At 50.0% G+C, this 22,155-nt stretch overlaps 2 protein-coding genes and 1 non-coding gene across 3 annotated transcripts; all 3 read right to left on the bottom strand.

Annotated features, from left to right (window-relative positions):
* Positions 1-806: 806 nt before the first annotated feature.
* LOC114112217 (5.8S ribosomal RNA) lies at positions 807-959 on the bottom strand. The gene has a single exon (XR_003587706.1). It is a non-coding gene; the product is annotated as a 5.8S ribosomal RNA (ribosomal RNA).
* Positions 960-11,968: 11,009 nt separating this feature from the next.
* LOC132657450 (elastin-like) lies at positions 11,969-15,048 on the bottom strand. Its single transcript, XM_060395984.1, has 2 exons — positions 14,010-15,048; positions 11,969-13,370 (listed from the first exon to the last, which is right to left on the bottom strand). Exons 1-2 carry the CDS (start codon positions 14,826-14,828, stop codon positions 13,368-13,370), a joined length of 822 nt encoding a protein of 273 aa, XP_060251967.1. The 5' UTR covers positions 14,829-15,048; the 3' UTR covers positions 11,969-13,367.
* Positions 15,049-15,165: 117 nt separating this feature from the next.
* LOC132657518 (uncharacterized) lies at positions 15,166-20,372 on the bottom strand. The gene is made up of 7 exons (XM_060396635.1): positions 20,241-20,372; positions 19,522-19,618; positions 18,920-19,152; positions 17,622-17,749; positions 16,480-16,562; positions 16,256-16,358; positions 15,166-15,343 (listed from the first exon to the last, which is right to left on the bottom strand). The coding sequence occupies exons 3-7, from the start codon at positions 19,148-19,150 to the stop codon at positions 15,166-15,168; spliced, it is 723 nt and encodes a 240-aa protein (XP_060252618.1). The 5' UTR covers positions 19,151-19,152; positions 19,522-19,618; positions 20,241-20,372.
* Between the last annotated feature and the right edge of the window lie 1,783 nt (positions 20,373-22,155).

Here is a 22,155-nt window from a genome sequence, read left to right as displayed (position 1 = left end):
GCGGGGGCGGGATGGGAGCACAAGCCAGCGATCATGGGATGCACGAGGCGGGGATGGCGGAGAGGTGGACGGGGAGGGGGGGTGGAGGGTGGGTGCACTCTCAGGAGCCAAAGCCCAAATGGGCGAAGGACCCACAGTACTCCCCCTTTCTCCCCCCAACAGACTTCACCCTCGTGGCGGGGGCTCTGGGGCGCGAACAGCCGCAAGGCCGAAGCCCGGGGGGAGAGTGTGCAGCAGCGGGCAGAGGCCGCTGGGGCACGTGTCCCTGGGGCCAGGACATGCACGCAGACTGGGCCTCAGGATTGAGCCGCCCGTCGCACTAGGGTGAGAGCCGCGGGGGGTGGGAAGCGGGCATGGGCCACGGATGTAAGGCTGGGAAGGCACCGCAGGGGGTGGCAGCCGGGTGCTGGGAAATACCGCCGCCAAGGGCAGGACGGCGAACGAAGAACTGAAGATGTGACCCCACCCCACCACACCCGTGGGCCCCTGCTGCGTGGCGCAAGACCATCCCCAAACCCCGACACCCCAAGGGCAACAACACCCAAAGGCCGCTTGCGGCTCGAGGAAGCTCTCAAAGGGGAGATCAACCACAGAGGCCTGGCAGGCCAGGGGACTCAGTGCGACCTCATGTCCCCTTCTCCCCTCTTGTGGGCAGCGTCCACCCGGCCACAGAGGCAGGGGACACCGTGTCCGCACTTAAGGGGACAGAGGGACCAGAGACCCTTCAAGGACAACCCCCAGCCACGGGACTTCCAGGAAGGCGAGCACACGACATGAGCACCCCAGAGGGGTGGTTGATCGTCAAGCAATGCTCAGACAGGCGTAGTCCCAGGAGGAACCCAGGGCCGCAGGTGCGTTCAAAGTGTCCATGATCAATGTGTCCTGCAATTCACATTAATTTTCATAGCTAGCTGTGTTCTTCATTGACACAAGAGCTGAGTGATCCAGCACTAAGAGTTGTAGGAGGTTTTCAAGTGTTTCGTTTCCACAGGAGACCCACCCCTGGCATGGCACATCCCACCTTTTTTCCCTCCCTCCCCAGAGTTGGGCAGGGGTTGCCTCTGGCCAGCCAAGTCAGACAGAAAACAGCAGACTGGAGGGGACAGGAAAGGTTTCACGCAATGGAGCAGGGTGTGCTTGGACACCCAACAGGCCCCCGGGTGGGGGGGTTCCAACCCTCCCCCAGGGACGTGGAGGAGCCACGCATGCACCTCACACAGTCACGGCCCACACGAGGACTGCAGGGTAGCCCCCTCCCAACAGCCATGGCGGCAGTGACCATGATGCGCCACACCATCCCGGCCCTTCAGGGGATGGCTGAGTCCGGGGGAGACTGGAGGCGCCTCCCGACTTCCCGCGGGCCCGGCCATCCTGACCCCAAGGCAGTGAAGCCCCCCCAGGGGTCTTTAAACCTCCTCGTCAGGACGCACTAGGTAACTGGAAAGGAGGAGGTGGGCAAGGGGCACAGCGTGCCCCACGGACCACAGCCCCGACTTCCACCACCAGCTACTGCATCCCTGCCCGCAGCCACGCGCGCGGACCTCAGCACGGCTGGCCCGTGATGCATAGAGGCCTTCAACGGGAGCCTCTGTATTCACAACACAACAGCCAGGTCTCTCCTGCACACTCAGCCTCTTAGAGGAAATCTTGGCTGACACAGGCATCCACAACAGGACTGGGCCTTCCCTAGGATCCTGTGCCAATGAAGGAGCACACCTTGCACTCCCAGGCTCACCCAGCCTCCAAGACGAGCTCCTGGTGGCCACAGGCATCCTGGACACACAGGCGCCTTCTGTGGAGTCCGCTACTGTCATCACAGGGGACCACCCAGCACTCCCTGGGACACTCAGCCTCCTAGAGGAAATCTTGGCTGTCATGGCCATCTAGGACATGCCCTCATCTTCCCCAGGAGCCGCTGTGGAGGAGGAAGGAGTAGAAGAAATCCTGGAAGCACCCTTCGGTGAGGAGGATTACCAGGCCCTCCTCGACATGCTGCCAGGCTCCCCAGGCCCTCGGGCTTAGACGGAGAGGTAGGAAGGGCACCTTCTCCCCTGAACCCCTTTCAGTTCTCTTTTCCTGGGATGCAGAGCCACGAAGCTCATGGTGGGGGGCGGTTTGGGGTGAGGGTAGGAGAGAATACAGACAGGATGTCTAACAACAACTTTGGGGACAAACCCGAGAGCTGGATCTTTGGAAAGCTGTGCCTCATCCCCCCCACCCCAAGAGGGACATCCCACCTGAAGCCTCAAGGAACCCAAGTATTGCAGTGATCAAGAGGGTGCCTAAGAGGGGACATGCCATGGAGCCAATAAAGAAACCCCCTGCCCCACACAGGTCCTTTTGGTCTGGCTCCTCTGTCTTCTGGTCCAATCCACACAGGAGAACTCCTTCCCTATGCCAGGGGCAGCAGAGGGAGGGGGAGAGGGAGAGGGAGACAGGGGAGTGGGGAGGTGGAAGTTTGGGAGATGCAGCTGGGAGGGGCCCAGTGGGTGGAGGGAGAGGGTGGGAGTGAAGGGAGAGAGTGGGAGTGAAGGGAGAGAGTTTGGGAAGGCTGAGTGGGAGAAGGAGGGAGGGAGAGAGGAAAGGGAAGCAGGAAGATTTTGGGACAGGGGGAGGGAGAGGGTTGTTGGGGGAGTGGGGGCTGAGCCTGCTTCTGGGACTCAGCTTCAAGCCACCTGCAAACCCTGCAGGTATCCTTAAAATGCTGAATCAAGGACACATTTTCCCTGGTTTCAAGATGCCTGTTCAGGGCAGGTTTTTCATGGTCAGATCCTCTGAGCCAGCAGTAGGGACCTACCCACACAACCGCTTTCACGACCATCATCCATGCCCATGTGAACACACATGCCCAGTATATCTGCAAAGCCAATCATCTCCGTGTCTCTCTCTGACCCACGGAGCATAGTGACTGAGCTCACCCTGCCACCAACATCCTCCCGTCACCCACAGACATGCAGATGTTATGTATTTGCAAACCCATTCCTGACTTTATAGACCCAGTGGTTTTGAAGTACATACAAAACCCTGCCTGTTCTCATGTGAACCCCATGGTTGGGTTTAGAAGCTTCGGTGGCCAAAGAATACATTGCTAACGATGGCTATGGGTGTGGTGTTGTGGTTTGTTCAAGCCACGTTCCTTCTCTACCCCCTCCCCAGGATAGAGCCAGGGCAAAAGGTCTATTCCCGGCTTCACTTTGTGCACAAGCACATGCACCTGCACACACACGAACACATGCGCACCATCCTGTCGGACGCATTGCGACTCCGTGGACTAGTTCTAGAGGCCAGATGGTAGTTTTCTCCCTTTTGCAGCAGATCTTCCCAATGCAGGAACTGAACCGGTGTCCTGCATTGCAGGTGGATCCTTTACAACTGAGCTATCAGGGAAGACCTGAGCACTGGCAAGCCAATTTCAAGGCCATGCCACCAGGAGAGGAAAGGCTAGCTGATCTCCAGGTCATCTGCCAGCCACCCCCCAGTCCCCCCTCCATCCCAGCCAATGGAGCATCCCGACGAGAATGAGGCATATGCCAGAGGAAGGAGCCCCAGTGAAGGCACAGTCCTCCGGGGACTGGCTTCTTTCCCTTGGCATCTGTGTCCTCCACCACCTCCTCCCCAGGTAGAGTTCTCTGAGCCGAGTGCTCTCCTGCTGTCATGGACCCTTGGCAGCCTGGGTCAGGGGCCACCCTGCCGCCTGCACAGCCTGAGACACACATCCCGTGGTGGCCCGAGTGACCCTATGGTGAAAGCACAGTGCCCCTGCTAGAGCCACAGCCCCAGTCCCGCAAATTTCCAAACTCGACAAGCCTCTTAGTTGAGCTCTTGGCGGCCACAGGTGTCCCAGACAAGCAGGCACTTTTCCTGGGGGCCACTGCAGATATGCAAGAGCACACCCTGTTCTCCCAGGCGCACCCAGCTTCCTAAACTAGCTCTTGGTGCCAATGGGCATCCTGGACATGATGGGGCCTTTCTGGGGCCCTCTGCAGATGCACGAGCACACCTCGCCCTCTCAGACTCACTCAGCCTCCAAGACGAGCTCCCGGCTACCGAGCATCCCGGGCTTGCTGGATCCTTTCCTGGAGTCCTTTACTGTCCTCACAGGGGGCCATCCAGCCCTCTCCGGGTCACCCAGCCTCCTAGAGGAAATCGTGGCTGCCAAGTCCATCAAGGACATACCCCGGTCTTACCCGGGGGCTGCTGTGGAGGAAGGAGTTGAGGCATTCCTGGAAGTACCCCTCAGTGAGGATGAGTACCAGGCCCTCCTTAACGTGCTGCCAGGCTTCCCAGGCCCTCAGGCTTAGAGGGAGAGGAAGGAAGGGGCACCTTCTCCCCGAGCCACTTTCAGGTCTCCTTTCCTGGGATGTGGAACCATGGAGGTTGGGGAAGGGGGCGATTTTGGTTGGGGGGAAGAGAGAATACAGATGGGATGTCTACCAATAACTTTGGGGACAAACAAAAGAGCTGGAACTTTGGGAAGCATGGGCCCCCCGAGAGGGTGAGGAGGAAATAGGGAGTCATCTGAAAAGGAATTCAGAATAATGATAATAAAATGATTGAAAATCTTGAAAACAAAATGGAGTTACAGATAAATAGCCTGGAGACAAGGATTGAGAAGATGCAAGAAATGTTTAACAAGGATTTAGAAGAAGTAAGAAAGAGTCAATATATCATGAATAATGCAATAAATGTGATCAAAAACACTCTGGAGGGAACCAACAGTAGAATAACGGAGGCAGAGGATAGGATAAGTGAGGTATAAGATATAATGTTGAAAATAAATGAAGCAGAAAGGAAAAAAAAAGAATTAAAAGAAATGAGGAAAACCTCAGGGACCTCTGGGACAATGTCAAACACCCCAACATTCGAACCATAGGATTCCCAGAAGAAGACAAAAAGAAAGGCCATGAGAAAATACTTGAGGAGATAATAGTTGAAAACTTCCCTAAAATGAGAAAGGAAATAGTCACCCAAGTTCAAGAAACCCAGACAGTCCCAAATAGGATAAACCCAAGGCAAAACACCATAAGACAAATAATAATCAAAATAACAAAAATCAAATATAAAGAACAAATATTAACAGCAGGAAGGGAAAAACAACAAATAGCGCACAAGGGGATTCCCATAAGGATAACAGCTGATCTTTCAATAGAAACTCCTCAGGCCAGAAGGGATTGGTAGGACATACTTAAAGTGAAGAAAGAGAAAAACCTACAACCAAGATTACTGTACTCAGCAAGGATTTCATTCAAATATGAAGAAGAAATCAAAAGCTTTACAGACAAGCAAAATAACAGAATTCTGCACCACCAAACCAGCTCTTCAACAAATGCTAAAGGATCTTCTCTGGACAGGAAACATAGAAAAGGTGTATAAACTTGAAACCAAAAACAATAAAGGAAATAGCAATGGGATCATACTTATCAATAATTATCTTAAATGTAAATGGGTTGGATGCCCCAACCAAAAGACAAAGACTGGCTGAAAGGATACAAAAACAAGACCCCTATACATTCTGTCTACAAGAGACCCACCTCAAAACAAGAGACACACAGACTGAAAATTAGGGCTGGAAAAAGATATTTCACACAAATGGAGACTAAAAGAAAGCAAGAGTAGCAATACTCATATCAGATAAAATAGACTTTGAAATAAAGGCTATGAAAAGAGACAAATAAGGACACTACATAATAATCAAAACATCTATCCAAGAAGATAATATAACAGTTATAAATAAATACACACACACACACACACACACACACACACACACACCAACATAGGAGCACCACAATATGGCAAATGCTGACAAGTATGAAAGGGGAAATTAGCAATAACACAATAATAGTAGGAAACTTTAATACCCCACTCACACCTATGGATAGATCAACTAAACAGAAAATTAACAAGGAACACAAGCTTTAAATGATAAAATGGACCAGTTAGAACTAATTGATATTTTTAGGACATTTCACCCCAAAACAATGAATTTCACCTTTTGTTCAAGCACACACGGAACCTTCTCCAGGATTGGTCACATCCTGGGTCATAAATCTAGCCTTGCTAAATTCAAAAAAAAAAAAAATGAAATCATTGCAAGTATCTTTTCTGATCACAATGCAGTAAGGTTAGATATAAATTAGAGGAAAAAATATTAAAATTTACAACATATAGAGGCTAAACAACATACTTCTGAATAACCAACAAATCAGAGATGAAATCAAAAAAGAAATCAAAATATGCATAGAAAGGAATGAAAATGGAAACACAACAACCCAAAAGCCGTGGGACACTATAAAAGCAGTGCTAAGGGGAAGGTTCATAGCAATACAGGCTTACCTCAAGAAATAAGAAAAAATTCAAACAAAAAACCTAACTCTACACCTAAAATAACTAGAAAAGGAAATGAAGAACCCCAGGGATAAGTAGAAGGAAAGTAATTTTTAAAATTAGGATAGAAATAAATGCAAAAGAAACAAAAGAGACCTTAGCAAAAATCACCAAAACTAGAAGCTGGTTCTTTGAAAAAAATAAATAAAATTGACAAACCAGACTCATCAGGAAACAAAGGAATTAAAATCAAATTAACAAAAATAGAAATGAAAATCAAAAAGTCACAACAGACAACCAAGAAATACAAAGGATCGTAAGAGACTACTATAAGCAACTATATGCCAACAAAACGGACAACTTGGAAGAAATAGACAAATTCTTACAAAAGTACAACTTTCCAAAACTGAACCAGGGAGAAATAGAAAATCTTAACAGACCCATCACAAGCAGAGAAATCAAAACTAATCAGAAATTTTCTAGCAAACAAAAGCTCAGTACCAGATGGCTTCACAGCTGAATTATACCAAAAATTTGGAGAAGAGCTAACACCTATCCTACTCAAACTCTTCCAGAAAATTGCAGAGGAAGATAAACTTCCAAACTCACTCTATGAGGCCACCATCACCCTAATACCAAAACCTGACAAAGATGCCACAAGAAAAAAAAGGAAAGAAAACTATAAGCCAATATCACTGTTGATCATACATGCAAAAATCCTTAACAAAATCCTAGTAAACAGATCCAACAACATATTAAAAATATAATACATCATGACCAAGTGGGCTTTATACCAGGGATGCAAGGATTCTTTAATATCCACAAGTCAATCCATGTAATACACAACATTAACAAATTGAAAGATGAAAACTACATGATTATCTCAATAGATGCAGAGAAAGCCTTTGACAAAATTCAATGTCCATTTATGATAAAAACCCTCCAGAAATCAGGAATAGAAGGAACATACCTCAACATCATAAAAGCTACATATGACAAATCCACAGTAAACATTATCCTCAATGATGAAAAATTGAAAGCATTTCCTCTAAAGTCAGGTACATGCAAGGGTGCCTACTCTCACTGATACTATTCAATATAGTTTTGGAAGTTTTGGCCACAGCAATCAGAGCAGAAAAAGAAATAAAAGGAATCCAGATTAGAAAAGAAGAATTAAAACTCTCACTGTAGATGACATGATTCTCTATATAGAAAACCCTAAAGTCTCCACCAGAAAATTGCTAGAGCTAATCAATGAATACAGTAAAGTTTCAGGATATAAAATCAACAGACACAAATCTCTTGTATTCCTATACACTAACAATGAGAAAATAGAGAAATTAAGGGAACAATGCCATTCACCATTGCAACGACAAGAATAAGATACTTAAGAATAAATATACCTAAGGAAACAAAAGCCCTGTATATACAAAACTATAAAACAGTGATGAACAAATAAAAGAGGACAGAAATAGATGGAGAAAAATACCATGTTCATGGACTGGAAGAATCAATATAATGAAAATGAGTATACTACTGAAAGCAATCTATAGATTCAATGCAATCCCTATCAAGCTACCAACGGTATTTTTCAGAAAACTAGAACAAATAATTTCACAATTTGTATGGAAATACAAAAAAAAAAAAAAAAGAAGAGAGAAAAAAAAAACACAAAAACAAAATTCAAATAGCCAAAGCAATCTTGAGAAAGGAGAATGGAACTGGAGGAATCAACCTGCCTGGCTTCAGGCTATACTACAAAGCCACAGTCATCAAGACAGTATGGTACTGGCACAAAGACAGAAATATAGATCAATGGAACATAATAGAAAGCCCAGAGATAAATCCACGCATCTATGGACACCTTATCTTTGACAAAGGAGGCAAGAATATACAATGGAGAAAAGACAATCTCTTCAACAAGTGGTGCTGGGAAAACTGGTCAATCACTTGTAAAAGAATGAAAGTAGAACCCTTCCTAACACCATACAAAAAAATAAACTCAAAATGGATTAGAGACCTAAACGTAAGACCAGAAACTATAAAACGTCTAGAGGAGAACATAGGCAAAACCCTCTCTGACATAAATCACAGCAGAATCCTCTATGACCCACTTCCCAGAGTAATGGAAATAAAAGCAAAAATAAACAAATGGGACCTAATTAAAATTAAAGCTTTTTCACAGTGAAGGAAACTATAATCAAGGTGAAAATATAGCCTTCAGAATGGGAGAAAATAATAGCAAACAAAGCAACTGACAGAGAATTAATCTCAAAAATATACAAGCAACTCCTGCAGCTTAATTCCAGAAAAATAAATGACCAAATCAAAAAATGGGCCAAAGAACTAATAGACATTTCTCCAAAGACGACATACACATGGCTAACAAACACATGAAAAGATGCTCAACATCACTCATTATCAGAGAAATGCAAATCAAAACCACAATGAGGTACCATCTCATGCCAGTCAGAATGGCTGCTATCCAAAAGTCTACAAGCAATAAATGCTGGGGAGGGTGTGGAGAAAAGGGAATCTTCTTACACTGTTGGTGGGAATGCAAACTAGTACAGCCACTATGGAGAACAGTGTGGAGATTCCTTAAAAAACTTTAAATAGAACTTCTATATGACCCAGAAATCCCACTGCTGTGCATACACACCAAGGAAACTAGAATTGAAAGAGATACATGTACCACAATGCTCATCACAGCACTGTTTATAACAGCCAGGACATGGAAGCAACCTAGATGTCCGTCAGCAGACGAATGGATAAGAAAGCTGTGGTACATATACCCAGTGCATTATTACTCAGCCATTAAAAAGAATACATTTGAATTAGTTATAATGAGGTGGATGAAACTGGAGCCTATTATACAGAGTGAAGTGAATCAGAACAAAAAATACCAATACAGTATACTAATGCATATATACAGAATTTAGAAAGATGGTTATGGCGATTTTATATGTGAGACAGCAAAAGAGACACAGATGTATAGAACAGTCTTTTGGACTCTGTGGGAGAGGGCGAGGGTGGGGTGATTTGAGACAATAGCATTGCAATACGTATATTATATGTGAAACAGATCGCCAGTCCTGGTTTGAAGAATGAGACAGGGTGCTCAGGGCTGGTGCACTGGGATGACCCTGAGGGATGGGATGCGGAAGGAGGTGGGAGGGGGGTTCATGATGGGAAACACATGTACACCCGTTGTTGATTCATGTCAATGTGTGGCAAAACCCACTACAATATTGTAAAATAATTAGCATCCATTTAAAATAAATACATTTAAAAAATAATTTAAAAAGAAGATACACTGATGGCAAATAAGTACATAAAAATTGTTGAACACCATTAATCATTAGGAAAATGAAAATTAAAGCTACACTGAGCTATCACTACATAATAATTAAAATGGCTAATTAAAAAATCCTGACAACTCCAAATGCTGATAAAGAGGCAGAAACAACTAGAACTCTAATGCATGTCTGGTGGGAACACACTGGAAAATATTTTGTCTTGGTAACATTTTAATGAAATTAAACGTATACTTGTCATAGTATTTAGTAATGTCACTCCAAGGAATGAAAGAGAAATAAAAATTACTCTTTGCAGAAAAATTTGTGTGCAATAATTGTGCTTACTTGGGTTTGTAATATAAACGTTAATAGGAATGGTGAGAGTGGATAGTCTTGCCTTTTTGTTTGTAGTCTTGACTTTACACAACCTTGTCTTAATTACTATACCCTTGTAATTCTTAATATGCTGTAAAAAGCTATGTTTTCTTTTCTATCACAATCCATGGCTCCATTTGGCTCTTTCTATTTCTATATTAATTTTATACTCAATTTGTGAAGTTCTACCCAAAATATGAAGAATCATAACTGGAATTACATAAATTAACTTAGTAAGAATGAAATTTATATAATATTGCAAATTCCAATACATAAATTTGGACTTTCTCTCCAATAATTCTAGCCTTTATTGACTCTGTAACAAAATTTTATAATTTCCCCTGCATAGATCTTTCATATCTTTTGTCATGTTCTGCTAGGTATTAGCTTCTATGCTACTGTATAATCAGCATGTCTTCTTTTTTTGAAAGGAAAGAGAAAATAATATTTCTGATTTATTTTTAAAATTTGGTTATCAAGGCACAGCAAAATTGTGCTTATATGACAATCTCTTCACAATATCCCTCAGTATATTAACAAGACAACTAAATCTTTTCTTTACCCTTTAATTGAGATCTAATTGACATACAAAATCATATTTGTTTCAAGTATATAACATAATGATTTGATATTTGTTATATATTGTGAAATGATCATCGTAAGTTGAGATAACATCCAGCCGTGTTTTTGATCTTAAGGGAAGGACATTCAGACTTTTAACATTAAGTAGAGAGGTAGCTGTAGGTTTTTCACAGATGCCCTTTATTGTGTTAAGGAAATTATATTTCCCATTTTGCTGAAAATAATAGATGCTGAATTTTGTCAAATTCTTCTTACACAACAATTGAGATGATCATATGATTTCCTTCTCTAGTGCTCTGATCTGGGAAACAATATTGATTCATTTTTAAATGTTGGATCAGCCTTGTATTTCTAGCATAAACTCCACTTGGTTATTATGTGTTATCCTTTTAAATATACCTTTAGATTGAATTTACTTATATTTTATGGATAATTTTAACATCTATTCTCATGGGAAATGTCCTGAGGTTTTCTTTTCTTATATCTTTGCTTGGACCTGGTTCCTGGTAATACTGATTTCATAACTGAGCTGGAAAGTGTTCTCTCCTCTTCTGTTTTCCAGTAGAGCTTGAGCATGACTGACATTTACTCTCTAAATGTTTGGTTGATTTTGTAAATGAAATTACCTAGGCCTGATTTTCCTTTGTTGGCAGTACTGTATTGTGTTTTGATGAGGATTTGGAGCTTTAGAATTGACCAACCTCAAATTCATCTGTAACTATTCATTTCTCCTTATTCTCTTTGAATCTCAGTTTCTTCATCTGTAAAATGGGTCCTTGCGAGATGAAATAACAATATACATCAGTTGATTATCACTGTGCTATACTACATTTGTATATGTTAACTTCTTCATATTTTAGTATTATAGTACTTACTACTTTTACAGATAAGAAAACTATTACAAATGGAAATTAAATAACTTCCCCAGGGCTACTCAGGTAGCACATAATGAGGCCAGGATTTGAATTGAGCCTGTCTGGTTCCACAGTCCTTGCCTTTAATCACTAAGAGGCACTCACTATAATAATTGCTAACTCATTGTTGAGTATTTTTGAGTAATATATGTAAGAACTAAATCTGTGCTAGTTCAAGGTTGGTGTTTAGTAAACTGGTATGCGAAGAACTGACTCATTTGAAAAGATTGAAGGCAGGAAAGATTGAAGGCAGGAAGAGAAGGGGATGACAGAGGATGAGATGGTTGGATGACATCACTGACTCAATGGACATGAGTTTCAGTAAACTCCGGGAGTTGGTGGTGGACAGGGAAGCCTAGCATGCTACAGTCCATAGGGTCATAAAGAGTCATGACTGAGTGATTAAACTGAACTGATTGCTATTCATAAGACAAATTAATATTACTTTGAACAAAGTCAAGTACTTCAAAATATTTTCAACCTGTCAAAGACATTTTATTATAGGCAATCAAGTACATTGTATTGAAAATTTATCACAGTGAAATTCCATACATATTTAGTGCACTTAAAAAAGTGATATTGTGAACATCAAACCTTAATAGGAATAGCAACATGAATTTTTGCCCAGTTCAACTCTGCCCTTTTGTGTAATTCTGGTAATTAAACTTCTTGAGAAGTTTGCAAATCTTTAGAATAATAAAAGGAACAGTAACTGTTTCTACCACTTTGATCTTAGTTGTTGATTGGCTTAAAAGAGAAATTTTTGATCCATGTCAATGTATGGCAAAAACCACTGCTGCTGCTGCTGCTCCTGCTGCTGCATCGCTTCAGTCGTGTCCGACTCTGTGTGACCCCATAGATGGCAGCGACCAGGATCCCCCGTCCCTGGGATTCTCCAGGCAAGAACACTGGAGTGGGTTGCCACTTCCTTCTCCAATGCATGAAAGTGAAAAGTGAAAGTGAAGTTGCTCAGTCGTGTCCAACTCTCTGTGATCCCATGAACTGTTGAGACCCCATGGACTGCAGCCTACCAGGCTCCTTCACCCATGGGATTTTCCAGGCAAGAGTACTGCAGTGGGGAGCCATTGCCTTCTCCGGCAAAACCACTACAATAATGTAAAGCAATTAGTCTCCAATTAAAATAAATTTATATATTAAAAAGGGAAAAAAGAAGTATTTAAAGGTTCTTGGAAGAATTTAGCTAGGAATAATGTTAAATATAGACATTTAGTGTTATAGTTTAAAAATTAGAATCATTTATATTAACATTGAGTATATTATTACATAAATATTTTGATTTGACTGTGAACAATGTATTTACTATGACTTCATACAGAGAGATGCCATTAATGTCAGGTTTTCAGATCTTCCTGGTGATTATTTAGGTTTAGCATATTTACTTTATTTATTTTAGCCCATGAGATGATGACTACCATATGCCAAAATGTTCAGTTCAGTTCAGCTCAGTTGCTGAGTCGTGCCCAACTCTCTGTGATCCCATGAACCTCAGCACGCCAGGCCTCCCTGTCCATCACCAACTCTGAGGGTTTACCCAAACTCATTTCCATTGAATCAGTCATGCCATCCAACCATCTCATCTGTCATCCCCTCTCCTCCTTCCCTCAATCTTTCCCAGCATCAGGGTCTTTTCAAATGAGTCTTTGCATTAGGTGGCCAAAGGATTGGAGTTTAAGCTGCAATATCAGTCCCTCAAATGAACACTCAGGACTAATCTCCTTTAGGATGGATTGGTTGGATCTCCTTGTAGTACAAGAGATTCTCAAGAGTGTTCTTCAACACCACAGATCAAAAGCATCAATTCTTCAGCACCCAGCTTTCTTCACAGTCCAACTCTCACATCCATACATGATTACTGGAAAACCATAGCCTTGATGAGATGGACCTTTGTTAGATATTACTTTGCTATCTAATATGCTATTTAATATGCTACCTAGGTTGGTCATACCTTTCTTTCCAAGGAGTAAGCGTCTTTAAATTTCATGGCTGCAATCACCATCTACAGTGATTTTGGAGCCTCCCAAAATAGTCAGACACTGTTCCCACTGTTTCCCCATCTATTTCCCATGAAGTGATTGGACCAGATGCCATGATCTTAGTGTTTTGAATGTTGAGCTTTAGGCCAACTTTTCACTCCTCTTTCACTTTCATCAAGAGGATTTTTAGTTCCTCTTCACTTTCTACCATAAGGGTGGTGTCATTTGCATATCTGAGGTTATTGATATTTTCCCCAGCAATCTTGATTCCAGCTTGTGCTTCCTCTAGCGCAGCGTTTCTCATGATGTACACTGCATATAAGTTAAATAAGCAGGATAACAACATACAACCTTGACATACTCCTTTTCCTATTTGGAACCAGTGTGTTGTTCCATATCCAGTTCTAACTGTTGCTTCCTGACCTGCATACTTGTTTCTCAAGAGGCAGGTCAGGTGGTCTAGTATTCCCATTCCCCGGCAGATCTCCCCGGTGTCTTCCTCTTCCTCTGGGTCTCACCTGAGCTGGGGCGCAGACCCCTGGGAACCCTGTGGGGACCCGTGCAGCAGCCAGAGGCACCAGCGGGACGCAGAGGCCAGCCCACCGGGGCCCTGGCTGACGTCCCCAGTCTCTTCCGGGGAGTCTTCCACGGGCTGGGACGCAGAGCCTGGGGAGCCCCCCGACGCCCCCACCTCCTGCCAGCCTTGCAGCCCACCGTGCCACCGTCTGTTCCCAGATGGCAGCTTTGCGGGTCCCTGGCAGACCTGCCCGCTGTCTTTGACAGGGTCTCCCCTGAGCTGGGGCCCCAAACCAGGCAAGCCCCCCGAGACTGCCAGCTCCTGGCAGCCCTGCAGTGCTGGGAAGGGCCAGCGCGATGCAGAGGGCAGCCCAGCGGACTCCCCGGGGCCCTGGCAGACCTCCCCCTGTGTCTTCCTCTTCCTCTGGGTCTCCCCTGAGCTGGGGCAGGGATCCGTGCAGCAGCCAGAGGCACCAGCGGGACGCAGAGGCCAGCCCGCCGGGACCCTGGCAGACCTCTCCGGTCTCTTCCAAGGAGTCTCCCAGGGGCTGGGACCCAGATCCCGCGGAGCCCCCCGATGCCCGCAGTTCCTGGCCGCCCTGCATCCCGCCGAGACCCCCGCAGGTGGCAGACCCCAGCTCCCCGGATCCCTGGCAGACCACCCCCGTCTCGTCGGCGGAATCTCCTTTGGGATGGGGTCCTGACCCTGTGGAGCCCCCCAAGGCCTCCAGCTCCTGGCCACCCCGCAGCCCTGTGAGTGGACGGCAGGACACAGAGGGCAGCCCGCCGGGTGCCCCGTGGCCCTGGGAGACGTCCTCCATCTCTTCGGCAGAATGGTCCCTGGACTGGGGCCCTGAACCTAGTGAGCCTCACGTGGGCCCCAGCTCCTGGCCGCTGTGCATCCAGCCGAGACCCTGGTGGGTCACAGATGGCAGCTCCCTGGATCCTTGACAGACCTCCCCCGTCTTGTCAGCGGAATCTCCTTTTAGCTGGGGCCCTGACCCTGCGGAGCCCCCCGAGGCTGCCAGCTCCTGGCAGCCACCCAGCCTTAACGAGGGGGAGGGCGGGATGCAGAGGGCAGCCCGCCCGGTGCCCCGTGGCCCTGGGAGACTTCCTCCGTCTCTTTGGGAGAAGGTTCCCTGGATTGGGGACCTGAACCTAGCGAGTCCCCCCCCGACGCCCCCAGCTCCTGGTCTCCTCGCCCCTCTCCGAAGGGCCGGTGGGAGGAGGGGCCCAGCCCGCCACCGCTGCCGCCTCGCTCGCTGCTGCCGATGGGCCTCTGGCACACCTTCTCCGTCTCTTTGGCAGGGTCTCCCCAGAGCTGGGGCGCAGGCACCTGGGAGACCCATGGGGCCCCCTGCACTCCTCCGAGGCGCCGGCTGGAGGCAGAGCCCAGCCCACCGCCGGGGCCCTGGCAGACCTCCCGCGCCTCTTGCGGGGAGTCTCCTCTGGGCTCTCCTGCAGCAGCGGGCTGGGGCTCTCCCGTGGCTCCCAGCTCGTCTCCCACCACCCCCACACGTCCGCCGCAGTGGCCCGGGTCCAGGCTGGAAAGGCCCGTTCTGGCACAGACATGGCTTGACTCCCTTCCCTTTGCTCTTTCCCCAGCAAGGACTCTGGCCTCTTGTCCCGGGCTCCCATGCTCATTTAACTTCCCACTGGGATGTAGCCAGGGTGTGCCCGCCTCTCCCGCTGAAGGTTTCTTCCTGCCACGCCCTGGCCAAGGGTCCGGCCCACCGGAGCCTGGGTCTTGCCGGTCTCGCCAGGGTGCCTGTCAGTGTGGAACACCTCCCCGCCACAGCGGCCCTCCGGTGACGCGGCCTGGCTGCTCACACCCTTGCCCTTCCGCTTGCTACTGTCTCGCCCTGGCGTGCAGGAGGGGAACCCTGTCTCACCAGATGTCAGCAGCCCTGCGCCATTCTGCCAGACCAAGGGGTCCTGGCGCGCCCGGGCCCCAGGAAGAAGGAGCCCCGGGCGGGCTTGCCAGGCGCACAGGCTCCACATCGCTGCTGGCCTCACGTCAGCCCCCTAGCTTCTCGAGCACATCCAGCGGGGGCAGGGAGAGGAGGGCTCTTTGTTGCCAGCACCCCCTCCCTGCTGAAGCCCTCAGCCGGCAGTCCGGCCCTTCCTCCCTCCCGTCGCCTCTCAGCATCTCAAGCCAGCCTGGTCGAGCTCAGAGGAACCATGTGTCTTAGCAGAAAGAGAAGGAGGGCGCATGGGTGCAGCCTAGCGGGGGCACCCATTCACTCACCGACCCTTGGGTCGCTGCAGAATGACCACGGTGCTGCTGGTGGGTGGCGCTGGGACACTGGGGCCCTCAACCAACCGGGAGACATCTAGGCATCCACCAAGAGCTAAGAATACAGACATCATCAACTTGCAAACCCGATCTGGAATTCGTCAACCCGGCCGTTTTGAAGTACATACAGACCCCTGACTTTTCTCCCGTGAAACCCCGTGGTTGGGGTTAGAAACCTGGCTGGCCAAAGAATCCATTGCTACGGATGGCTGTGTAGGTGGCGCTGTGGTTCCTTGGTTTCTTTGCGATTCCCTGGGACCTGTTCAGAGTGAAAGAACAAGTGCCTCTCATCGTCCGTCCCCCACGTTGCTTCACGCAGCCTCTTCCTTCTTTGTCTGCTCCTGCCTCCTGATTTCCTCCACCTTCTCCTCTCTGCCCTCCATCTCTTTAGGAAAGCACACACTCTTTCCATGTCCCGTTGCTGGCACAGGTCAGGGCTTTGTTTTGTCCAGAACGTGCTTGCTGCCTTCCTTGGTTTAGTGGACCCTCCTTCCTGAGAGGAGGGCGTACACTGTCTCCTTTCCCGGGGCTCTCTAGGACACTTGGGGTGTGGGCTGGGCTGGGGCCGTGTGGGCATCTGGCTCCACCTGGAAAAGCCCTAAATGGTGTGAGCTGCCATTGGAGACGCTGGCCCATCAGGTCTCTGGCAGTAGACTTGAGCTCCCGGCAACTCAAAGGCCTGGGGGCGGTGGACTGGGACTGCTGTAGGGAAAGGACACCATGAGGGCCCAGAGGAGTTGAGGAGGGACATGGGAAATGCAGGCGAGGGAATCGAGGGATCCAGTCGGAGGCACTAGAGAGAGCCTCCAGTGCCCGGGAATGCCTGGGAGGAGCCAGCCGAGGCAATTGAGGCCAAGGTATGTGTGGAATGTGGAAAGGCGGGAAAGCCCAGAGAGTTTCCTGAGGCAAGGCAGGCTGGGAAAGGGGTGTGGGCGGCTACTTCAAAGGGGCCTAGGGAATTCCCTGGCAGTGAGGCCTCTGTGCACTGATGAAGGCCAGAGCCCGGGGCTGATCCTCTCTGCTGCGTGGCAGGGCCTCAGACCAAAGCCTCGAGCGGCCCACCCAGCCCAACGTGGACCTTGGGGTTCTGTGGCACATGCTGTGCCCGTGAAAGCCCACTCGCTCCACGGGATTCTTTTCCGCCCCCTCCCCGCCTGCCGCCCCTGCCCCTCCAGTGGGCTGGTAACTGATCCCAAGAGGAGGAAAGACAGCATTCGAGCCACCCACCCTCGTGACATGGCATCCCGCCCCATTGATCCTGCCAGGGCAAAAGTTCTATTCCCTGCCCCGCTTCGCACACGCCTGGCCAGGCACGCACACATGCATGCACGCGCACACAGTTCTGTCCGACGCTTTGCGACCCCGTGGACGAGTTCTGCAGGCCAGATGGTAGCTTACTCCCTTGGGCAGCGGATCTTCCCAACGCAGGCATCGAACCGTGGTCTCCTGCATTGCAGGTGGATCCTTTACCAACTGAGCTATCAGGAAGCCCCAAGCACCGCCAGGCCAAGTTCAAGGCCATGCCCCCAGGAGACACCAGGCTCGGCCTCATCCTTCTGCCACCCGCCGGCCGCCCCCACTCCCCCGCCCCACGTCCCAGCAAAGGGCCCGTCCCGGCCTGAATGAGGAGGCACACATCAGAGGAACGAGCCCCAGCGGAGGCACAGTCCTCCAGGGACTGGCTTCTTTCCCCTGGCCTCGCTGTCCTCCAGGATCAGCCGACTGGTTCGCCCCGTGCAGAAAAGCGTCTTCTTCTCCAGAGTGGGGATGTGAGGAGAAAACGCCTTGGGGCAGACACAGCAGCTCGTCTGCTGACCACACACCTTTCTTTTTCCCTGGACAGTTTGGGTGCTTGACAAAAGTCTTCATGCTGAGGAAGCCTGGTGCCAAAGACCAGGGTGCAGCTCCCATCTCTGCCAGGGGCCTTACCCCATTTCACTTCTTCTCGCTTAGGGCGGGAGGGGAAGTGCAGTGAGCCTGACCCGAGCTGCTTGATCCCCCGGCAGGGCCTTCCACTCCACTGCTGCCACTGCAGGTCCAGGGCGGCATCGCCAACTGCGCCTGGCAGGACCACCCCTCACAGCCAAGCTCTCCTTGGCTCCAGCCGCCCTCTTCAACCCAGCCCTCCGGACTAAGAATGCTGCACCTCCTGGGTGCATGGTGGGAGTGGGGTGGCGAGGGATGAGAAGGGGAGACGAGGTTTTCCTTTTTAAAAACGATGCCCATGGCCATAGGGCGCTTTTACCCAGCTTAGTAAGCGGGACGAGGAGAGGGGGTTGGTGGGGCATGGTGCGGTTGAAGTTTGAAGGAAGTGCTTGCTATATATCCCCAGGCAAACTGGAGTAGCCTTTCTCTGGAGGGACTGCTCCGGCCCACACGCGCTGGGGGGAAAAGGTCATTGCACGCATCCTAGGCTATTAACCATCCTGGTTTTCCGGAATTCCCCTGCATCTGGCGGCGGACAATTTGTGCCTCCTCCTCTGGTCAGTGGCCAGAAGAGCGCATTGGTTCAGGCGTGGGCGGAGGCGTGGGCCTAGGCGCCACCTCTTTGCCTCTCAATCCCCGCCCACCGCCCACTGCATTTGCCCCCTCCCCCGCTACCAATTTACTTAATACCTCACCACTGGATCCCTGGGTCTCAATTTTGCCTCTTCCAATTGTGGAATGCTCTCCTCTGGCGGGAAGGGTTAATAGTGGGAAGAGGAGCTCTGAACAGCGGGTGGGGCCCTTCGGTCCTCTGGAGCAGGAGTAGTCGTGGCTGCTGTGCTGCTTGGCCCTTGGGCCCAGCCATTGCCGGGCCCGCTTTGTCTCTGCTGTGGGTTCCAAGCTCTTCAGTTTTGAAACCATATCTAGGGGAGCAAAAGGCAGACAGGCACATTAGAATTCGTGATTGTCCAGTTCAGGTGCTGGCGCCTCCGTGGTGCCCATTCTAAAGCCTGCCTTGCCGCCCAGCCTCTGGTCTGTTAGGCCCAGTGAGGCTCCTGCAGGGCCGTTTTCTGCAAATGAATCCCTTGACCCTGGGAAATGAGGGGTGCCCGCATGGCCACAAGCGGCCTCAAACCCTCCACTCGGCCCACCGACTTTTGGCCCCTCACCCCAAGCCCCAGCTCCAGCCCGAGCCCACGCCTACGTGCATCCAGCTCCAAACGCTCTGCTGGGCTGAACCCTCCTGACTCCTGGGCCACGTCCTGTGCCCATGGGCTGACTGGAGAACTTACCTGGATTCGAGTTTCTGGGATTCCCATATGACGAGCCAGTTCTTTCCGGTTGGTAATCCCCTGGAAGAGATCCCTCGTGAAGGTTTGCACAAGGTACCTTGTTTGAGAAGGAGAGAATGACTGTCCACTTTCTCCAGGCCTCTCTTGCTGAGTTTCCTACAAAAGAAAGAACACACCGAGAGGAGAGGACGTTCCGGCCCGAGGAATGGTCACAACACAGATACCCTAGACGGTGTGGAGGGAAGGGAGAGTCCCACACAACTGAAACACCACAGGTAGCTCTGCAGCCAGGGCAGGGCTCTAAGGAATATAGCCACAGAGGGATCGGGTCCCTGGATCCATCATGAATGCTTCCATGTGCAAGCAAACACACACACTCCATACACATGCATGTCCCTGTGTCTTGCCCCCAAGTGCCCTGAAGCATGCCCCTCGGCCAAGGTTGCCTGGGCTGGGAGGGTGTGCAAAGCGGGACCCAGTGCTGCCCGCCCATGCAGACTGGGGTCGTCATGCCCCGACTGGGACACTGATGGGGGAGGCAGCACCAGTTAGCCCTGTTTCCTCCTCTTCCCTCCACTGACCACCCCCAAACCCCCCTAACCCTTGGTTTTTCTGGGCTTCCTGTGGCCATCCACCAGCAGAGAGAATTCTCTTATAGGAGGGGGACGGTTTGGCACCCCCACTGGCGGACTTGCTTTCGAGAACGCTGGCTAAGTTACCTGGAGAGGAAGACCGAGGTCGAGGAGGGGCCGTCGGTGGCGTGGTTGTGGACGTTGGCCCCCTTCCCCTTCTTGGTTCACATATTCAGACGGCGATTGGCTCTGCTTTAACTGTCTTCTACGCTGGTTTTGGAACCAGACCTAGGGGCAAACAGAGAGAATTCCTTCTCAGGAGAAAGGCCACCAGGTGCTTTCAGCTTACTCGGATCAGCATGGAGAGACTGAAAGAGAGAACGGAGGTAGAGATGGGGGCCTACCTGAACTCTGCTTTTGGCAATGCCAAGGTCTCAGGCCAGGCATTCTCTGCTCGCTATCCCAGAGGAGGGGTTCTGTTGAAACATCGCTTGCAGGGTGTCCTTCTGGCTGAGCTTCAGAATGAGCCTCCTCCTTGGAGATCCTGTGGCGACAGGGCCTGTGGAAAAAGAACAGGAAAGGAAACTTCTCAGAGCATATGGTGGAGGACTGGATGGAGGAGCCCAAGCGTGCTCCCTGCCCAGGGGACTTGCCACTGTGCCTGAGCAAGCACAGGAGCCTGGGGACAGGTGTGCATTTGGAAGTCACTTGGCTACACCCTGACATTCCGGCTGACAGGCAAGGGCGGTGGGGACATCCCCACCCCCACCCCATGCCGGAATGCAAGAAACACCAGCAGGCAGAACGGAAACCAAACCCAGCCTCAAAACAAAGGCAACAAGAAATCCCACCCACCAAAGACCACCACACTATCCCGCCACATGTTTCCACCCGTCTGAGGGAAATGCCAGGGAGATGTCTTAATGTGGCTGCTCCCAGATTTCCCTCCATGATGATGCCAGTGGGAGGGAGCCTGGCTTCCTGGGGCTGACATGAGCCAGGGCCATGTTTGACGTCACTAGTGGAAAAGGAAAGGAAAGGGAAGGAAGCCGAAGTGAAGCCTAAACCCGCAACGCCTGACTGAAGGCAGAAGGCACTAGGCCCCTGGGGAGAGGAAGCCACTGAAGGCAGCAAAGCCACAGCGCTCCCCGACTCCCACTCCCAAAGGAAGATGTGAGGATAAAGGGCCTCATCCCAGCACAGCAACCCCGCCCGACCCCCAACCCCAGCCCCCCGCACCCCGCACCCCGCCCCCTGACACAACACCATCTTCCCAGAAAAGAGAACGGAGAAGCCATATGTGTGCCAAAGGAGCAAGATGAACGAACGATGCCTCTTTTGGGCACAGCTGACGCCTGGGAACCATGGGCCCGGCCGATCTGTTCCCGCCATTCTTGGTGGTGGGTGGACACGTTTTCTGAGCACCCTGGGCCGTGTCATCTGCAAATCCCCAGAGATGTGATCCGATCCCAGGGACCGAGCACAAACATATCGCTTGAGGTGCTGGAGGAGCTGCACGAAGCCATGGTGGGAGAGCCACATGGACGCTGCAGACTGCTGGCCTAGTGGGCGGGGACCCAGCAGCTCAGGACTTTGGAGAGTGGGAGGCGGCTCCGCCCCTATTTAAGTAAACAGGGTTTGGGTGCACAGACGGAGGGGATGCCCCTGGCCTCGTTGCAGGCAGACACCCTGGACAGAGTCCCGTGGAGCGAGTGGGCTTCCATGCCCCAGACCGCCAAAGTCCCCATCGGGGTGGACAGGCAGTTCGGGGGCTTTGGTTTGTGGCCCTCCCACGCAGCGGGGGGGGGGGTGGGATCAACCCCGGGTGGATCAATCAGGGGCCCTCAGCAGTGCCAAGAGAGCTAACTGCCCGGGAACGCCCCTAGGTCCCTTTGAAGTGGCCGCCCACGCCCCCTTTCCCAGCCTGCCTTGCCTTCCAAACCACTCTGGGGTTTCCCAACTTTTCACATTCCACAGGTCCCTGGGTCTCGATTGCCCCCTGCTGGCTCCTCCAAGGCATTCCTGGACACTGGAAACTCTCTCCAGTGCCTCCACCTAGATC

Source organism: Ovis aries, chromosome 12 (genome assembly GCF_016772045.2).
Source record: "Ovis aries strain OAR_USU_Benz2616 breed Rambouillet chromosome 12, ARS-UI_Ramb_v3.0, whole genome shotgun sequence".
Lineage (NCBI taxonomy): Eukaryota > Metazoa > Chordata > Mammalia > Artiodactyla > Bovidae > Ovis > Ovis aries.
This window is presented reverse-complemented; position numbering and strand designations above follow the sequence as displayed.

Bases quoted from the DNA above. Each gene is read 5' to 3' on its own strand.
- LOC132657450 (XM_060395984.1), bottom strand. From the start codon at position 14,828: ATGGAGGACGTCTCCCAGGGCCACGGGGCACCCGGCGGGCTGCCCTCT.
- LOC132657518 (XM_060396635.1), bottom strand. From the start codon at position 19,150: ATGGTTTCAAAACTGAAGAGCTTGGAACCCACAGCAGAGACAAAGCGG. The intron at 17,750-18,919 runs GTATTAAGTAAA...CCTGCAATGCAG, and splicing joins CCCAGGGATCCAGTGGTGAG to GAGACCACGGTTCGATGCCT. The intron at 15,344-16,255 runs GTGAGTGAATGG...TGGGTCTCCCAG, and splicing joins CTGCAGCGACCCAAGGGTCG to GTGCCTGCGCCCCAGCTCTG.